Source organism: Bos mutus, chromosome 17 (assembly GCF_027580195.1).
Source record: "Bos mutus isolate GX-2022 chromosome 17, NWIPB_WYAK_1.1, whole genome shotgun sequence".
NCBI lineage: Eukaryota > Metazoa > Chordata > Mammalia > Artiodactyla > Bovidae > Bos > Bos mutus.
The window spans coordinates 682,204-701,479 of record NC_091633.1 but is presented as its reverse complement, the minus strand read 5'-3'; the positions used below and the strand labels follow the sequence as shown (position 1 = coordinate 701,479).

At 58.8% G+C, this 19,276-nt stretch overlaps 1 protein-coding gene across 2 annotated transcripts in view; it reads right to left on the bottom strand.

Annotated features, from left to right (window-relative positions):
* MED15 (mediator complex subunit 15) overlaps positions 1-19,276 on the bottom strand; it is a 45,219-nt gene that overhangs the window by 12,024 nt on the left and 13,919 nt on the right. Inside the window, exons 2-5 of one of the 2 annotated variants that reach the window (XM_070385708.1) lie at positions 17,922-18,009; positions 7,287-7,338; positions 6,054-6,083; positions 4,738-4,950 (exon numbers count right to left, since the gene is read on the bottom strand). In XM_070385708.1, the coding sequence (XP_070241809.1) occupies positions 4,738-4,950; positions 6,054-6,083; positions 7,287-7,338; positions 17,922-18,009 (383 nt within the window). The remainder of the gene's footprint in view (positions 1-4,737; positions 4,951-6,053; positions 6,084-7,286; positions 7,339-17,921; positions 18,010-19,276) is intronic. The other variant, XM_070385709.1, reaches the window with a different exon arrangement.

The following is a 19,276-nucleotide window of genomic DNA, read 5'->3' as shown; positions in this document are numbered from 1 at the left end:
AACCCAATCTACTCTGTAGTAACTGGATCCACTCTACTGTAATGAAGGGGCAGGAGGGAACACGCCAACCAGGAGGCCCAGTACGGCACCACCTATCTGCTTCCTGCCTCGATGGAGCCCCCGGCTCTGGACACAGCTGGGGCCTTTTGTGACCGGCTCCTTTCCCTCAGCGCTGCATTTATGAGGCTCACCCACGCTGTACCTCAGATCCGTATTCCCTTTCTCTTTGGGGCCAAACAGTACTCCACTATATGGGTTCCCCACATTTTGTGTTACCTATCCATCAGCTGATGGACATCTGGGTTGTGTCCACTTTATGGTGGTTAAAAATAATGCTGATAAAAACCACCAGTCAGACACATCCCTGGTGGTCCAGTGGTTAAGACTCTGCACTTCCCCTGCAAGGGATGTGGGTCTGATCTCTGGTTGGGGAAGTAAGATCCCACGCGATGCGTGGCACAGCCAAAAAAGTAAAAAGGAATAATCATTCACAAGATTTTCAGTGACGTAGTCTCTTTTCAGGTGATGAAAATGTTTCAAGTTTGAAGCCACGAACCTTCATGAATCTCCTGAACACTGTACTCCCAGAGCGCAAAAAAGGGTGCGTGAACTTTGTTGTTCTCTAGTCACAAAGTCCCACCTGACTCTCTTGTGACCCCATGGACTGTAGCCCTCCAGGCTCCTCCGTCTATGGGATTCTCCAGGGAAGAACACTGGAGTGGGTCGCCACTTACTGCTCCAGGGGGTGGAAGCTGTGTCTCCTGCTTGACAGGCAGATTCTTTACCACTGAGCGACCCAGTAAAGATGAAGAGGCGGGGCACGGGCACTCTGTCCCTTGGCCAATCTCCTGCAACAGTGGCACCGTGGAGAACTAGAACGTCCTAACGCAGGAAGACGTGTGCCCGTCTGAGCATCCAGTTTAAGCTCTACACCGTTTTCTCCCCAGGCGAGGTTTGGCCAGCCCTGTGGTCACGACCTGGCGCAGCTTGGACACCACAGGCGCTCGTGCCAGCCCTCAGCAGCTGCCAAGATGACCCCGTCTCTAGTGACACGGCCACTGTGAATGCTGGATGAAGCACACAGCAGGCACAGCTGAAAGCGTCGGCGTGTGGAGCACGGCCACGCAGACCCCTTCCTGAGCACGCTTCCCACCACACCCTTCGGTTCTCCCAGTTGATCACTTTTGTCTGGTTAACTCTCTGGGAGGAGACTGGCCCACCGCATCTTTGTCTGAAGTCTTCTGCGGCATGTATCTCAGGGCTCTCCTGTCGGGATTAAGGAGCTGTACCCTCCCCTCTCGTTTCCATCCAGCCTCAGCAGGAAAGCCTCTCTCTTCACATTCACAGCGATTACCTATAGTTTTCAACTTACCTACGTCTGCCTTTCCCCTTCTAAGTCTCTCAGCTTTACTGACATATAACTGACATATACAGTCTCTTCCTCTTCTGAATTCTATTTTGTCGGATGCTTGCGTTGATTTTTAAATGTTGTCTGGGTTTTTGTAGTGTCAATCTCATTCCAGCTTCTCCTATTGATATGGAATTGACAAACTACTTCTATTGTTTTAGCAACGACTCTTACAATTATTATAGTTAATTTTAAAAAGTATAAAGTTTATCCATACTTAAACCTCTTGCCTAAATATAAGGACCTTGGACTCCTCTCTAAATATTTTTAAAGGAGGTTTTTCCACGCACACGACAGACCTGGGCCCGTGCTGCCCCACTGCTGACTCAGCTTGGCTCGGTGCCTATCTGTCTGACGCTCACAGAGCGGGCCTGCGGGAAGAGGCAGGGCAGAAAAGCGGCCAGGGCGCAGCCTCGGGAGCTCGACGGGGCCCCGGCTCTGCTGCTCTGCATCTGTCTCCCCGGCTACAGGAGGCACCCATGCTGGCTCCGGATGCAGCGATCTATCACAGACCGGGGACCTGTGGAGGGCAGCTCCGAGGACCGTGGCACGGAGGCAATCTCTGTTTACAGAAAGGATGCCCCGCTGTGCCCCTCCTGACACAAGGCCAGAGCACACTGTGCCGGGGGCCGCCCCGGACACGGAAGACACCCAGCACCACCTCTGGTCTCTGCCCGTCGGACACCAGGAGCCTGCCCGTATAAGCTGCGACAGCCCACCCGTCCCACACTGCAGACAGCCCTCAGGGTGCAGAGCTGCCGAGAGTCACTGGCTTAGACGTACGCCTGTGGATACCCTTGTGTGGAAGTTGCTGCTTCTCCCATTTAGACCTGGTGTCTTGGGAAGGATGGTCTGAGAGGTCAGAGACGGTGGTGAGGGAAAGCAAGCATGCCTGTGTGTTCACTTCCCTTCCAGGGAAGCCTCCTTGGCTCTGCTGGCGGCTCTGCACCTGGGGCGCTAACACCCCAAGGGGCTTGTGACTCCATCCCTGAGTCTGCCGCGCGCTCCTGCCTTGACAGACAGCTGTCGAGACTGCCTTCTGGCCTCTGGTGTCCTGTGGCACACGGGCTGGCTGGGGTGTGGTGCCCGTGGAACCTGCATGGAGCCCTGGGCTCCCTGGCCGCCACCCCCTCGCCCCCTCTGCTCTGGGCCGCCCTGTGATGCCAGCCGCACTTCTGACTTCAGCCTCCGCTTCTCAGCCTCCTGCTCCCAAGGCCTCTGCTCTAGGCTCCATTCTGGGTAATGCCTTCAAATGCAGCTTCCAGTCCACAAGCTCTTTCTCCGGCTGTAACTAACCTTTTATTCACCCGCTTTCCTCTCCCAGTCACTCTCACACCTACAGGCTCTCTGTGGTTACGGGTCACCTCTGCTCGGCCACTCCCGACACAGTGTCACAGCACTCATTCCCTTGCAAGTCCAGACCCCACCTCCTTCCGCACCTGCGCTGACACCTAACAAAGCTACAGCCCTGGAGATCTCCACAGCTCGTTACCGTCTCTGCTCCTCCGGGAGGCGAGCCTGCTTCCCTCCAAGCCTGCTGACCGCGCACACCGCCTGCCCTGGAGACTCCCCTCCAGTCCAGCCCTGTCTCCAGCGCAGCTGGGGATGCCAAGGGCGCCATACCCATCCTGCACGGACAGACGCCGCAGCCCAAACACAGGCCACCCAGGATCCAGTCGGCCGGGGCCAGGGCTCCTGGGCACCCAGATTCCAAAAATCAGGAAACAAGGCTGATTTTTAAAGTTGGTCTCAAACACACGACATAAAACTCTTCGAGGAACAAAAATATGCTGAGTCTAAAAGCCCAGCCTCACCCAGTTGCAGGGTGTTCCCTGTCACTAACCCAGGCCACCAGGAGGTGCCTAGTGGGCTCTGGACTGCCTTTGGGTGCCCTGGTCAAACCCTGGACCCAGGGCCTACACTCTGGGGCATGGCACTAGGGCCTGAGCAGCCTGAATTCCATGGCAGCGTTCGGAGGTGTGAAAAAGGGTGGCAAGTGCCCTCAGGCACACACCTGCCTCAGGCAGACCAGGCCCCAGAGGTCACAGGGGGTTCTGCGGGGGCAGCAGTGAGACACGAGGGCAGAGGCCACAGAACGCCCTCCGGGCCCCTCAGGGGCCGACGCAGGACGTGGCCAAGGTCGGGCCAGGGAGGGTGCAGGCTGGCACCAGCACTTCCCCGCTGGGCCGACAGTCTCAGGAGTGAGACTGCAACTCACACTAAGCTCATCCAATTCAAAACTGTGTTTTATTATAAAATCTAAGTTTGTGAAAAAGAGAAATTCAATCGTATACCAGAGTAGTACATGAAAAGGAGGCAGAGCAGCCTTCTGAAGGCCGCCCTGTGTGCGCCTGTGCACGTGTGCGCCTGTGCTGACGAGAGGGGACGTGGAGCTCAAGATGAAGAGCCAAGCAGGGAGCCAGGTGTCACAAGGCAGGACTCAGAAAGGAGAAAAAATGAAGCTCTGGAGGTGGGGGTGGCTAGGGGCGTGAGGGTGTGGCCGGCCTCGGAGAAGTGAGGGGACCTTACGGAGCACACGGGCAGAGAACCGCGCACCGGGACCACGGCGGCCCTGTTCCCGGGAGGGCCACGAGGCCAAACACGTGGGCACAGAGCGCCCGGAACGCGAGCGCTCACACTGGCTTTAGTTTAACAGCCCAAAGAGAAACAACCCGCCTGTCCTCCAAGGCTGAGTCAATGAATGGACCGCAGCCCCAGAACCTTCCTCAGCAGTGAGAAGGCAGGAACGACAGGCACAAGCTGGAGGCCCTAAGGGCGTTATGCCAAGTGAAAAAGACAGTCTCAAAAACATAAATATCGCACGATTCCATTGATGCAACACTTGCCAGAGATTACTGAGGCCGAGAACAGACGAGCGGCTGCCCGGCTCAGGGCTAAAGGGTGAAGCCAGGACGGCCGGCTGGCGGGGAGGCTCCGTGTGCTGACTCCCTTCCACACCTGACGAGACCTCCCCGAGCCACACACGTGCACGCCCAGAGTGCGTCAGAGCGCAGTCGGCCTGAGCGCATGGCCCTGCGGAGGCTCTGGGGACACGGCCAGGGTGTTACGGTGGGAGCTGGGGGAGGCACACTGGCTCGGTTCCTCTGCAACTCCCAGAGGGGCCAGGAGCACAGTGCAGCCTCTCTCCCCACCCTCCGAGGCCTGGGGCCAGGCCAGTCCTGGAGCGCACCGCTGCCCCCGGAGGGGGTGAGGCAGGAGCCCTGAGACAGAGCACAGCCCCAGGGCTGGGGTCCCAGGCCGCCCCCCCACCCACCCCCCACCCCCTGGAGGCAGAGGCTGGGTGTCCCCTGCTCCATCCATGTACTCACTCTGCGGAGCGGCCGTGGACACAACAGCCATGTTGTGGGGGGCCATCCCAGAGGTGCCCGGAGGCGGCTGCCCCGACAGCGGCATTGGCTGGCCCATGGCACCCAAGCCGCCCATCCCGCCCAGGGCCTGGCCCGGGCCCCGAGTAGGAAGGCCGAGGCCGGCGGCTCCTGCGGCGGGCCCGCCCGTCAGGCTCTGCAGCGCATTCATGGGGTCTGCGGGGCACAGGGCGTGTGTCTCAGGCCAGTGCCCTCCGACCTGGTCCAGGCTTGTGGGCCAGGAAGCCTTCCTGAGTCCACACTTCCTCCCACCTCAGGCTTGATGCCCTCAGTGCCCCAAACGCTGAGTGGCCGGGGCCCCTCCAGGCAGGAGCCCAGCCCACAGCAGGCCTGGAACTGGGGCGAGCCAGCCCGTGGGGCTCCGCCACTCTTGGATGGAGGCCCCTCCCAGGGGTGAGACACAGCGGCACACCCAGAGAAAACGGGGTCAAGGGCCCTTCTGCAGTCAGCAGAGCCTGGGGGCTGGTCTCCCCCGAGAGAGGGGACAAGTCCCATGCGCACCAGAAGCCCACCTCTGCTAAGTCTGGGCAGGACCCCACGGAGGAGCAGCTCTTGGGAAAGAGCCCCGAGAACAAGTGTGGGAAGGCCTGAGATGCTGGGCCAGCAGCCAGTACCTGGGGAGGAGCCGAGGCTCTGTCACAGCAGCCCATGTCCACCCACAGGTGGAGTGGCCCGGCCAGCACCCTGCCACAGAACCCAGCGCCCCAGGGTGCTCGTCCAACACCAGAACGGGTCGGGTGCACTGACCCCGGCCTGCCCCCTGCCACCCCCAGCACGCCCCCGGCTACTCCCGCCTGGGGCGCTGGGGTCAGCTAAACCCCTTCACTGGCAGCTTGCTCAGCGAGACCTGGGCTAAATCAACAGGGCTCCCATGTGATAAAACCTTGCAATTAAAAAATGGAATTAATAATGACAACTCAGCTTGCAAAGAAACTTTGTAACTTAAGGTGAATTCACAGCTATTCCCTAGGAAACGTTCCCAGAGAGGACTGCACTGAAAGCACCTCTATGCACACGAGTTACCACCCGGAGAGCTCCACGGACTAGACAAGTCCCAGCCGCCACGTGAGTCTGCCGGGAGGAATGGGACGAGGGCGCTGCCGCTTGGCGTTGAGGCTGGGGGAGGCCGGGTGGGGGTTGGCGTCCCTCTGGGAACCTGCTCCTCCCAGCACAGAGCAACCCCGCCCACAGCTCCCAGCATCCCCGCCATGCCGCCCACGCTGAGGTGGGGAAAAACTTCAGAAAAGAGAAACTCTTACCACTGACAGATGCTTGAGATTTCTTGTTATCTATGTTAAAAAGAAGAAAAAAGAAAAGAAACCAGAGTAAACAGTTTTATATAATCACGTATTTCCACGCTAAGTCAGTGCAGTAAGCATTTGCCCAGAGGTCATTTTCTAACACTGACTCGACTCTGCCTAGAAACTAGACAAAACGCACTTCGGGGCTTCAGCGTCTGAGTGTGAACACGTGCACGTGTGTGCCCCGCCGCCGGCAGTGCTGGCACACGGGAGGCTGAGGGTGGCCGGGGGCTGAGAGCCCTGTTTCCAGCCCGCTCGGGGCGGCGTCGCGTCTTCTGGATGAGGACACTGAGTCTGTCCAAGACTGCTTAGAAGCTGGATCCAGCCCGCCCTGGCGCTGGCGGGGAGCGGCTACAGCAGTTCCACCCTCCCCCGGGGCGAGGCCGCCGTGGGCACCCCCGAAAAGGCAAGTGCCAGGGCCAGCTCCCACGTGGGCCCTGCAGCCCATCAGGCTGAGCCCTTGTCAGGACAGACAGCTCAGGCCCCAGTCTTCTGGTGGTGGCTCCTCTTGTTCCAAACACCACGGGACAGCCCCAAACATGGCAAAGAAAGTGAAGTCAGTCTAAGAAGTCAGTGTGGGAGGGCGCAGTGGCCCTGCAGGGACTCCGGGGCCCCGGCGTCTCCCTGCATCTGAGGTGAGGGACAGTGGAGCCGCAGCCGCCCCACAGGGCTGTGTGGGAGGTGCCGCCTCCTGCGGGCGCACACGGCGGGCTGGCAGGAGGCGCTGTGGCTGGAAGCCTGGAGCGGCCCCGAGAGGAGCCAGGATGCAGGCCAGGCCTTACCAGGGCAGGACGCGGGCGGTACTGAGGAAGCTGGCCCCAGAAACGTCCAGCCTGACGGGAACACGGTTAGGTCCAGCCTCCGTGGGTCAAAGAAAAAAACCCCAGATATCAGGGAAGGAAGTGTGTGTTCCAGGGTGGACTCTGCGCATTTAGGAACTGCCTAGAGATCAAAGCAGCAGTCCTTGAAGAGGGGAGGTCAAACAGACAGGCAATGAGAGCAGTCCAGCACAGACCCCCGGACGCTAACACCTCCCTCGGGCCACACCAGCAGGGTCCAGGCTGAAGCTCTGGGAGGCTGGGAAACACGGGACGAGGTGCGAAGCCGTGAAGAAGCTCCCAGAAAGCTGGCATTGTCCAAACAGCCCTCCCACGGTGATCACACCACCCACAGATGTGACGTTTTACTTACGGATATCTCGAAAATGAATAATGAGCCTGGCCACCAGAGAAAGGTATTCGTCCTGAAAGTAAAAACAGGAAGCAGTTGAAGCTCAGAGCAGAAGTGAGGCGAGTGACGTCCCTTCCCACCCCAGCCCCTCTGAGGTCCTCCCGGGGGCAGAGAAGGCAACTGAGCCGTCTGTCCATCCATCCAGCTCAGCCTCCTCTGGAATCCATCCCTCGGGAGAGGCCGGCAGAGCTTGGCTCCCCCAGGCCAGAGAAAGGCAGACAGAAAGAGAAACCAGGAAGGTATCCAGACAACAGAAGCCGCTGCTCCTCCAGCCCGCTGTCAACCCTGCAAGGGTGGGGGCGCCTCAGACACCCCCCCTTCCACAGCAGGGCCTGCCCAGCGTCACAGGGCACCTCGGAAGCAGGCCCGGGAGGGCAGGGCCGCTCTAGTCTCGCCTCTGTTTGGAGAAGCACTTCCGCTTTTCCCACGCCTGCTGCTGTTGCGCTACTGACATGGTATTTACATGCAAATCTGGGTGGCCACCCCCCACCCCGCCCCGTCCGCCCCCGAGAATTCACTGCGAGGTCGGGGAGAGGGTGCAGCGCCACTCAGGGAGGCAGGTGAAGGCCCCTGCCCACGGCCCTCCTGGTTCCGGCGTTCCGCCCAGCAGGGCCTGCCTTTCACGGACTGTCCTCTTTGTAACCAAGGACACTCACTCCTGGGCGTTCCGGGAAATCACTACTGTGAGCTTGTCCTGGGGGCAACGAAGGGATGTTTGTAAGGAAACTCTTCTTTCAGAGAAGCTGAACCACCCTGCGAGGCAGACAGAGGGCAGAGCTTTGGCCCGCCTGCTCTCTCAAGCCCCTCCTAAGTCACAGGGACCCACCGCAGGGCACAGGGAACGGCTCTCAGGCGACACACCAAGGGGGTCTCTGAGACTCAACACATAACTCACCTTCTAACCACGTCAGCCCTCATCCATCTCAAACCGCCACCAGCGTGTCCTCAGCTGGGGAATCAGAGGAAAACGGGGGAAAGGCCCAGGAGGCCACAGGGCAGGTAGTGAGGGGTGGGATGCGAGGAAGGGGTGCTCAACACGCCCCCTCCTGATGCCCCTCAATTTCTGGGAGGAAAGAAGTCCCCAAATCACCTGAGCAGGCTGGCCCCCGAAGGGCAGCAGGGTGGCAAGTGGGGAGCAAGGAAAGTGCGGGCTAAAGGAAGCTCAGAAACGAGGTGGCCAAGGCGAGGAGCCAGGGACGGGGAGCCGGCCAGGTCGAGAGCTGACTCTGTAAGGCCAACTTCTGGGTCAGAGGAACCTCAAAAGGATCTGCTGAGCTTTTTCTACTTCCAAATCAAGAGCAAGCCGGTTACAAAGCAACCAGTTCATTAAAAAATCCACAAACAACAAATGCTGGAGAGGGCGTGGAGAAAAGGGAGCCCTCCTACCCTGCTGATGGGAACCCACACTGGTGCAGCTACCACGGAGAACAGTGTGGAGGGTCCTCAAAAAAACTAAAAACAGGACTACGATTAGACCCAGGAGTCCCGCCCCGGACAGCCAGGGGAGAGCAGGACTCGACCCGGGAGTCCCACCCCGGACAGCCAGAGGAGAGCAGGACTCGAACAGATGCACGACCCGGCACTCACACCAGCACCCTGCACGGCAGCCAGGACAGGGGAGCAGCCGAGTGCCCATCAGCAGAGGAGCGGCAAAGGGGACATGGTGCACGCACAACAGACCGCCAGTGCAGAGGAGGGGGAACCGCACCGTCCAGACCAACACGGATGGACCAGAGGCGACCACACAGCCGAGTTAAGTCAGACAGAGAGAACAAATCCCACATGCTATCGTTTATATCTAGAATCCAAAATATGACAGAGGAACTAATCTATGAAGTAGAAACAGACTCACAGACACACCACAGACAGACCTGTGGTTGCCAAGGGGTGGGGGTGGGGAAGGGATGGACCGGGAGCCGGGGCTCAGCAGGCGCGCACTGTTACGGTGTAAACGAGGCACGCAGCCCCGCAGCTGCGCTAAACGCTCTGTGGCCACGGTAACGGAGACGGACGCGGGAAGAACGGCGTGTGCGTAACTGAGTCACTTTGCTTAGAGACAGAAACCACGTGTGAATCAACCATACTTCAGGTAAAAATAAAGCCACCAGTAGGAGGCCCAGGCGTGTATCCCCTGGCACAGAACCAGGACCGAGTGCCTGGAGCCAGGTGGGCAGAGTGCACCGCAGTCCGCGCCCACTGAGGCTGCCCACGGCTAAGGCCATGGAGGCTCTGGGGACCGGAGGGGACAGAGAGGAGAGCGACCGCCCGACGGGAGAAGGGGGCACAGGGCGCGGCCAGCATGGAGCGCTCCTGTGGGTCAAGCCCTCGCGGGCCAACAGGCCGCCCCTCCAGCCCCCAGGGCGGCTGCCTGACCCCCCGTGCAGACTGGCCTCCCCAGCGGGGGGAGTTCCGGGCCCCCAAGCAGACACACGGGTTACGGGCCCACTTCTGCTCCAAGGCGCCCTTCCTAGGGCAGCCTCGAAAAGGCGAGAAGGCGCACCCCCCACCCCCCTACACCGGCCCCTGCCCCATTCTCACTCTGGGTGTGACCGGGCACAGCGCAGCCGCACCCGCAGACCCACCCACGTCCCCCACGCCTGGGGGGCGGGCTGCCAGCGGGCTGGGGGCGGGGCCACAGGGCACAGAGTACAGGGATGCACGGCGTGGCTTCCTGCAGCTCCCACGCGGCATGTAGCCCGTCCACATCTCGGCCGGGGAGGAGGACGCCTCCCCTCACCAAGTGGAGGCAGAAGCAGGACACTCAGGCTGAGGTGCAACGCCCCAGGCTACACACGAGATGCTCCACTCTGTCAGAACTTCCGTGTAAGACTCCGGGAATCCGAACACACGCGTTTGCTTTATATCTGCACAGGAAAGGCTGCAGATCAACAATTAAACCCCAGAGATACCAGGAAGTGGGCTGGAAAGGAGACCTACTCCCTTGTTACACAGCTTTCGCATTGGAAGTATATAAATCTTTTACCAAACTGAAGATAAAACCACAACAAAAGAACAAGTTCAAGTTTTAAAAATGCAAAATCAACCCAACACATGAGTTGACACAAGTTGGTGTCGAATCACATGGAAAAGGTTTTTCGGACCAATCATCTTAAAAAACAAAAAGCAAAAATATCCTCAGAGAAAGGGCTACATGTTAAGGACACATACAGCTGTAAAGAAATCCTAAACATCGTCCCACATTTTGTCATTTGCTACCAATACTAGCGGTGATACTGGTCTGTTCATTCTGAAAGTCCTTTAAAGAAGTAATTATGCCAACGACATCAGAAGGCAAGAGATTCACACTGGAGAATAGATACACGCTTAAAATGAAAGCAAAACCCTGTAGCTGGAAATATCAATGTGAAATCACGGGGTTTTGAGATTGCTGTCGTTTCAAAACCATAGGCCTCCTCAGGACTCCCACAACAGGCACAGAAGCCGTGAGCAGCCTCAGGCCCACACTCAAGCCGCCAGGACCATTTTACCCTCCACAGGAACAAGGGCTCCTCAGAGCAACAGCTGACCCTGAACTAAGAGGCAAGCAAGCCACCAAAGACGGGGGGTCGTGACAGGGGCCCCAGGAGCAGGGGCGTGCCTGCGGGCGGCAGTGGGGCCCATGACATGACCGCAGCAGAGGAGCGGCCGCGCTCCACCCCCGGGCCACCATTCCACAGGAAGGGGTTCCTGAGGGTCCCCAGAGGCTGTGTTTCAGGCAACCAAGACGCCCTAGTGGATGAAAGAAAGCCTTTCTTAGCAAGAAAACTCCACCTAATAAATGTAGAAGAAAAGCCAGGATTCAGGACGATTACCAGTTTGCAGCGCCCAGTTAAATGATGGCATCGTTAGCTAGTAAATGGACAGGATACTTCATAAAAAGTCAGGCTGTCCCTGTCCCAACTCCTGACCAACTGTGGCCTTGTGGGAATACCAAGACACCCAGAAATACATACAACATACACAACGATGAGGCACCACCTCCCACGTACTCTTGCTAACAAGACCCCTGCATACTGTGCTCCCCTGGCCCAACACCCAGGCCACAAGAAACACGGGGCAGGCAGGACCGAGCCAGGCCACGGAAGATTGTTGGTGGGAACACGGTGGTAAGCAGTCTGTCACTGAAGACGCAGAGGAACTGAAGGAGCTGCTGAGAAAGCTCACGTCGTCTTCGAGAAGACAGATGGCATCAGAAACAGGACGCTGGGAGAGAGGCAAATGTTACAGGTACTTCTGGGGAGGGCTCGGGGGAAAGCAGGATGCGTGACCGGAAACGAAAGCAGGGAGAAGCCCTGCCACCCCGGGCAAACGTCTAGCTGCGCGGGCCGCAGGGAAGGCGGACCCCCTGGGCAAACATATGGCTGCACGGGCCGCGGGGGCTGTGGGGAAGGCGGACCCGTGAGGCATTGAACAGAGTTGGGGAGGGCTGGCTGGCCTACAGAGACGCGAGAGGGAAGAAAAAAACCCAGGGGAGAAAGGCCGAGCGGAAAGGAACCTGGGCCTGGTCTGGAAAATTCCCAGGCTGTCCGAGACACCAAAAACCAGCATGCAAACCAGGAGGTTCACTGTGCGTGCTCTGGAGAGAAGGCTGAGGGTGTGGCTGGACAGAGTGCCAGGGCCGAGGAGACGAGGCACGCGAGGAATCCTCTGGGCCACCTCACAGACGCCGGGACGGGGGATGAAAGGTCTGTGGGGACCCCCTGTCTGATGGGGGCTCTGTCACACACACGAGGCCCATAAGGGTTAGTGTCATACAGCAGAGCCCCTGTCAACTTGGGCCAAAAGAGAGACAGGGCAACATTTTAAAAGGGCGTCAGGCTCCCAAAGTCTCCATGCAGCAAACAGGTCAAACGGGTAAGACTGATCAACTCCTGGCTGCAAACATGACCCCTGGGGGAGAGCCCTGGGCCCCGAGGCCAAAGTCACGAGCCTAAGGTCCGCCGTCTGTGGGAACCTGTCCAGCAGCTACAGGAAGCAAACACCCTGTCTCTCTAGACCAGCCCGCTCCGGGCACTTTATGCAGACGCCTCGCACAACGCGTGCCCTGTGGCGGCTGCAACCCTGCGCTCAGCGTGATGCTTCCAAGGTCCAGCCGAGCTGGGCCGCCCGTCCGTGCTTCCCCCGCCGCATGGCCCACCCTGTGGCCAGCCCGCATCCTGGCCCCCACGGGTCAGGCGGTGCGCGCGTGGGCCCCCGCTTTCTGGCTGCAGTGAGTGGTGCTGCCAGTACCTGCGCGCACGCTCTGGCGCGCGGGGCGCCTGCTTGACGTCTGGGGTCGCCAGTGTGCCCACGGCGGCCGCTCCACTGGGCCTCCTTCCAGCAACGTCTGACGGCTCCCACTTCTCACAGCACTCCTCAGGTGAGGAAGCAGTATGCACCCATTTTTACTGCCGCCGCCACGAACGTGAAGCCGCAGTTCACGGTGGTTTGGATTTGCTTTTCCCTAACAACGAGGGACACTGGCCATCTTTTCACGGCTTCTTGGCCATCAGACTGTCTTCTCTAGAGAAGCATCTATCCACGTTCCTCACCCGCGTCTGAGTTGGGTGTTTGGCCTCTTGTCGTGGAGCTGTGGTTCTTTATGCACTGCGGGCTCCAGTCCCTCTTCGGATACATGGTTCCCAGGTGCTTCCTCCCACTTCACAGGCCTCTTTACCCTCTTCGGTGTCCTTTGATACACAACAGCTTTTACGTTTTTTTGACTTTAAACTTTTTTATCTTGCACTAGAGTACAGACAATGAACAATGTTGTGGTGTTTTCAGAGGCACTCAGGCACACGTGCCCGTGCATATCCACTCACAGCTTTAGCTCTGATGAAGGCTGTGCTGCCTGTGCTTTTGGGGTCCTGTGTGAGAAGCCACTGCCTAACCTGAGGTCACAAAGACTCATGCCTGTATCTAGGAGTCTCGCAGTTTAACTCTTAGATCTTCCATCCCTTCGAGTTAAGGTCTGTGTATGGTGCGCGGCTGGGTTCCCACTTCAGTGTTACCACGCGGTAACGCAGCTGCTCTCGTCCCAGACACGGCTAGGGTAGGCCCTGGAGCTCCGCGGGGCAGTCCGTCAGCTGCTACCAAGTCTGTGTGCAAGCGCTCCTGTGCTGCAACCGTGTCAGTGCGCAGCGCAGGCGCCAGAGCCAGTGCGCCCAGCCAGGCCTTTGCCAAGTGTCGTGTTGCCGCTCACATAATTTTACATCTTACCTTTAGACAGCGTAAAATATTTCAGACATACAAAAAACGATCAGCGTAACGAACGGCAGCGGCCCCTTACCCAGTTTAAACTGAGCACTAAGTTCAGATGGAGAAAGTCAGCAAGCCAGCCCCCACGCCGCCTGGCCCACACCCAATTCTTCACGGCTGAAGTGGAGACAGTCCCAGGGACTGCACGGGGTGTTTGTAAAGCACTCTCTCAGCATGGAAACAGAGCCACCGAAAACCGCGGCGAGCACCTAGCAAGCCTGCTGACGCGGGGGGTGCAGCAGGAGGCCCGGCCAGCACCCCAGACGGCAGAGGGCAGGAGGCCCGGCCGGCACCCCAGAGGGCAGAAGGCAGGAGGCAGGCTCTGGCCCTGCCACCCACTGGCCACACCCAGGCCTTTCTAGCAGGTCTCAGCAGCTGCTGCGAGGAAAATGCTGATCTTTTCACGCCGTTTGCAGTTTTCAATGTATACAGTTGTCCTTTTCTCCTCCGATAACTGTCCCTGATCACACAAGGACAGCAGAAGACGTCTTCGGGTTCAGTCAAAGGCTGACTGTGGGCTTGTGGGTCCACAAGCAGGCCTGGAGAAGGCGGGGCCTCCCGGTCAGCCGTGCGCACACCACCCCTCTCCCAGGCCGCGCCCTGCACGTCCCCCTCAGAGGGACGTCTGCGCGCCCTGGCCCGCCTCTGAGCAGCCTCTAGGCTGCCTCCCAAGCCCAACACTCTTGGCCTCCCTGGTACCTGGGTTCACCTTGGCCCCCGCCAGGGGAGCTCACACTTCACACCAGAGACACGCTACTTGTGCCCAGGACTATACACCATGCATGAGAGCTGGGCCGTGCTTAACATACAAGCCTCATCTAAAAACTCTCACAAAGAAGGGTGGTCCGCCATCAACGAGGTGGCGGCCAGAGAAAACACTATTAACATTCACAAGTGCACCCATGGAGTGGGTTTCAAGAAGCACGCCCCTGGGGCACGCCAAGAAACCGGGAAATTCACCATGAAGGGGGGATCCCCTGACGTGTGTATCGGCACCAGGCCCAGCAGAGCTGTGGGCCAGAGGGGAGCGGAGCGCCCCACACCAATCCGTGTGCGGCTGTCCAGAAAACGTGGTGGAGACCCACCGAACAAGTTCTCCAGGCTGGTTACCTACGTGCCTGTCACCACTTTCAAAAATCTGTGGTGGATGAGAACTGCTGATGGTCCAATAAAGGTACTGAACTTCAAAAAAAACAAAACAACCAACCCAACGATAAGCAAACATCAGCCACGCACGCGGCTGTGATGAGCCCCTTCACACACGCAGCACAGAGGTCGGCGCCCTGGCACCGCCCCGTCTTCGGAGTGCGCCAGCTGTCATCACATACCCCCAGGCCCTGTGGTTTCCGCTTCCCTCAGTCTCTCTGAGGCAGAGAGCAGACCCACCTGCTGGAATTCAGGTGTTAAGAGTTAAACTGGGTGTTTGGATGTCTTTTGCTTTGCGAGATGGGAGGAAGTGAAGGAAAGATGGCAGGCTCTGACCACAGGCCCCCGGGTGGGAGACTGCCTGGGCAAGCCCCCTGGGCGCTGTGTGCCCGAGCCACCCCAGCTGCATCCTGGGGCGCGCAGCTGTGCCTACTTCCCGGCCTTGCAAGGGGCGTTTACTCCACCCCCGCCCGACCCAGAGTCAGGGCACACACCATCGCCGCTCCAGGTCACGGCTCTCTGGGGCAGCTGCTCAGATAGCAATAGACAGCCACCAGTGCTGGGCAGCAAGGGGAGCGTTTCCAAAGGAGACAGTTCAGGAAGCCCCCCAAGGCTCTCATCTCATCCCCCAAACACCAGCACATTACACACTCAACATGAGATGCGCCTCCAAAACTTGGAGAGCTCTTCAATAGAAACACTAATGACTCAACTTTAAAATGGACAAAGGGTCTGAACAAACATTTCTCTAAAGAAAATATACAAATGACCAATAAACACAGTAAACCACCTGGGAATGCAAATCAAAACCACAATGAGGGGGCTACCTCGTGGTTCAGTGGTTAAGAACATGCCTGCCAGGGCAGGCGACATGGGTTCCATCCCCGGTCTAAGATCCTAGGTGTTCCAGGGCAACGAAGCCTGCCGCCGCAACCACTGGGCCTGAGCTCTGGAACCCGTGAGCCACATGCACGGAAGCCCACGCGCTGGCAAGCCCAGGCTCCACGACCGGGGCCACCGCGATGAGAGGCCTGCACACGACAGCCAGAGAGCGCCCCAACTCGCTGCACCGAAGGAGAGGCGGCAGCAGCAGTGAAGGCCCAGCATGGCCAGGAATTAATTCATGTTTAAAAGCCACAGCGAGGCACCACTTCACACTCACCGTGAAGGCTACAATAACACAGTAACAAGTGCTGATGAGGAGTGGAGAAACTGGAACAAAATACACCCCCAGTGAGAATGTAAAATGGTTCGGCTGCTTTGAAAACAATTTGGCAATTCCTCAAAAGGTTAAACAGAACTACCACCTGATCCAGCAACTTCTTACCCAGGTATATACCAAAGAGAAATGAAAACGTATGTTCCCAGGCAAGCTGGCACGTAAATGTTCAGACTAGCGTTACTGTAACAGCCAGAGGGCAGAGACAGTCCAGATGTACGTCAACTGATGGGTTTACTGTTGCTCAGCTGTGTCCGACTCTTTGCGACCCCATGGACTGCAGCACGCCAGGCTCCCCTGTCCTTCACCATCCCCTGGGGTTTACTCAAACTCACGTGCACTGAGTCAGTGATGCCATCCAACCATCTCCTCCTGTTGTCCCCTTCTCCGCCCACCTTCAATCTTTCCCAGCATCAAGGTCTTTTCTAATGAGTCAGCTCTTCGCATCAGGTAGCCAGAGTATTGGAGCTTCAGCATCAGTCCTTCCAATGAATACTCAGGACTGACTTCCTTTACAACTGACTGGTTGGGTCTCCTTGCAGTCCAAGGGACTCTCAAGAGCCTTCTCCAAAACCACAGATTAAAAGCATCAATTCTTCGGCGCTCAGCCTTCTTTATGGTCCAACTCTCACATCCATACATAACCACTGGAAAAACCATAGCTTTGACAATGAGGGATGGATAAAGGAAATGTGGCGCATCCGTGCAGGGGAACATTATTCGACAATAAAAAGGAGTGGAATGCATACCACAACACAGCTCGTGGATGAACACTGAGAATGTGTTACTAAGACTCCACAGAAGCATTGTATTTCACGATCGCATTCTTATGAAAAGTACAGGACAGGCAAATCGATAGCAACAGGAAGCAGGCAGGTGGCTGCGCAGGGTTGAGGAGGACGGGGAATGCGGCTCATGGGCGCAGTTTCCTGAGGAAATGCCCTAGGAGACCCTGGGGCCCAGTGGTCAGGGTTCCGGGCTTTCACTGCCAGGGCCCGGGGTTCAATCCCTGGTCAGGGAAGTGACATCCCACAGGCCAAGCGGAGCCACCAAACAAGGAAAAGAAAGAAAAGAAACTCCTCTGAAACACATCACGGTGATGGTTGCACAACTCTGAGAAGCCCTAAAGACGGCTGCACCGCAGACTCTACTGGGTGAATTGTACAATGTGTGAATCAGAGCTCGATATGGCTGCTATAAATGAAGAAATGCTTACCATCCTCTGAGCACGGGCGGCTCAGCCTCCACCTACACGTGCTCACTAACACACACATGTGTGTGCTGATCAAGCCCAGGCCAGTCAGCTCTGTCTTCCCGTTTCAGAAAGTATTTACCTTATCTAAACACTCAGACAGGCTCAAGGTTGCCCGACGGAGCTCTGTGCGTCTCGACAGCCGGCTCACCCACACCAGTACCCGGCCGTAAATACCGTCTGCTTTGGACTCTCGACACAGAGGCTCCCAGAGCTGCAGCCCCGCGCTCAGGCGCCAGGCGCCCGGCGGAGCCAGGTGGCCAGACGAGCGCCTTCTGCGTGTCTGTCCCGCTTCACTGTGACCAGCAGCTCTGCCCCCGGGAGGGTGCACGATGACAGGAGGGGTTGCGTGGCGCCCAGCCAGCCCCGTTCCTGTGAGAGCTCACAGAGGACCTGCCCAGCCCGTCCGCGCCAGGGCTACGGCCTCCGTGAGCAGCTCCTGCATCACTGAGAAGGGGCGCGAGCCCTTCTGGACCCACCTGCCGGGGCCCGACCCCTGGGGAGGCCTGAGCCTGAGGACAGAGTGTTTCTGCCTCGGGGCACTGTCCACAGGAGCCGTCAAGGCCCAACAGCACCCTACAGGACTCACGGGAGCTGGGCACAGACAGGGTGCCAACAGGCCAGCCTGGGCACCCATGCACTGCCCTCCCACAGCGGTCCCACAGACAGCACCCAGCAGTGAGCGGCCACCCCGTCCCCGCGGCCTGGCACCTGCCCCCACGCGCCGTCCCCCAGGGCTTACCCGGGTCTTGGCCTTCAGGAACACGTGGCTCTCCATGTCCTTGCTGGATTTGCTGTGGGCCACGCCAGCCTTCCTCATGGCATCTTCGCTGGAATACAAAGGAGGAGAGACGTTGACACAGGCTCCCTGGCCAGCGCCCTCACAGCAGCTGTCCGGGGCCCACGGGCGGCCCGCCCACCAGCCTGGCCGAGGCCCAGGGCAGCCATGGAGGGAGGGGCCCTCAGTACAGTGAGGAAAGGTGGCCGAACGCAGGAGAAGGCGGCAGGGCCGTGAACGGCGGTCACCCTGGCAAGGAAGCAGCCGCCTGGCTCAGGCCGGCAGTGGGGCCAGCCTAGGGCTGCTCACCACCAGCACAGTTGATGGCAGAGTGGCAGCTGCCTCCAATTCCTGCCCTGCAGACACCCGTGTCCCCTCCCAATTCCGGCACCAAGAGCAAGGGGACCCGTGCAGAACTGAGGGGCCGTGCCAGTCACCTTAGTCCCCCCAAGGCAAAGTTCCCACATGCAGGTCCTCCCAGGGGGACCAAGGAGATGAGCCCGACCTCATCAACCTCCAGCTCAAGGCAGATGCCGACCTCACAGATGCCAATGCACGCACAGCAAGAGACCGAATCGGAGCCAGGTCTCCATCACGCAACACCCTGCAAGGCGACAGCTGTGCACACGGCTACGCTGGAGCCTCTCTGGGTGGCAGGACACACCCCGCAGCCCCACACAGGTAAGGACAGGTGCGCACCTGTTAGAAAGGAGGGGGCGCCAGGCTCAGGCCCCCAGCCGGGCCCCCTGCTCACAGGCCACCTTCTTCCCTGCAGGATGGGTCTCCCCGCCCTTCTCCCCAGAGCTGGGCTCGCTGATAAAGAACCCCTCACCCCCAAAATGGAATCCAACAAGCCTGGTCCAGCAGGTACCGTGGGCTTCTGACAGCTCCAAACACACCCACACCCTGGGCACCGCGAGCGTGCAGAGGGCTGCAGGGCCACAGCCGTCGTCCCGAAAGACATCCCAGGAAGGGTGCCGAACACTGAGACACAGATCTGCACTAACGTGTGAAGACAAGTAAACTGCCACGGAGCCGCCCACTGCCAGGCCACTCACTCCACCTGAGGCCAGAGTGCCCACCTCCTGCCTGCTTCCCCGAGCCTGCGCCTGCACATGCGCCGGGCCCAGAGGCAGCAACAGGTTCCTGCTGGAGAGGCAGCCAGGGTGGAGGAGACCCACGCACCAGAGGACACGCAACCAGGCTCAGGAGAGGCGACAGGAAGGCAGCGGGAGCACAAGGCCAGACCCGGGCAGGCCGGGAGAGCACGCGGGCAGGGCCTCCACACACCAGTGGGCTCTGAGACCCCAAGCACCTCA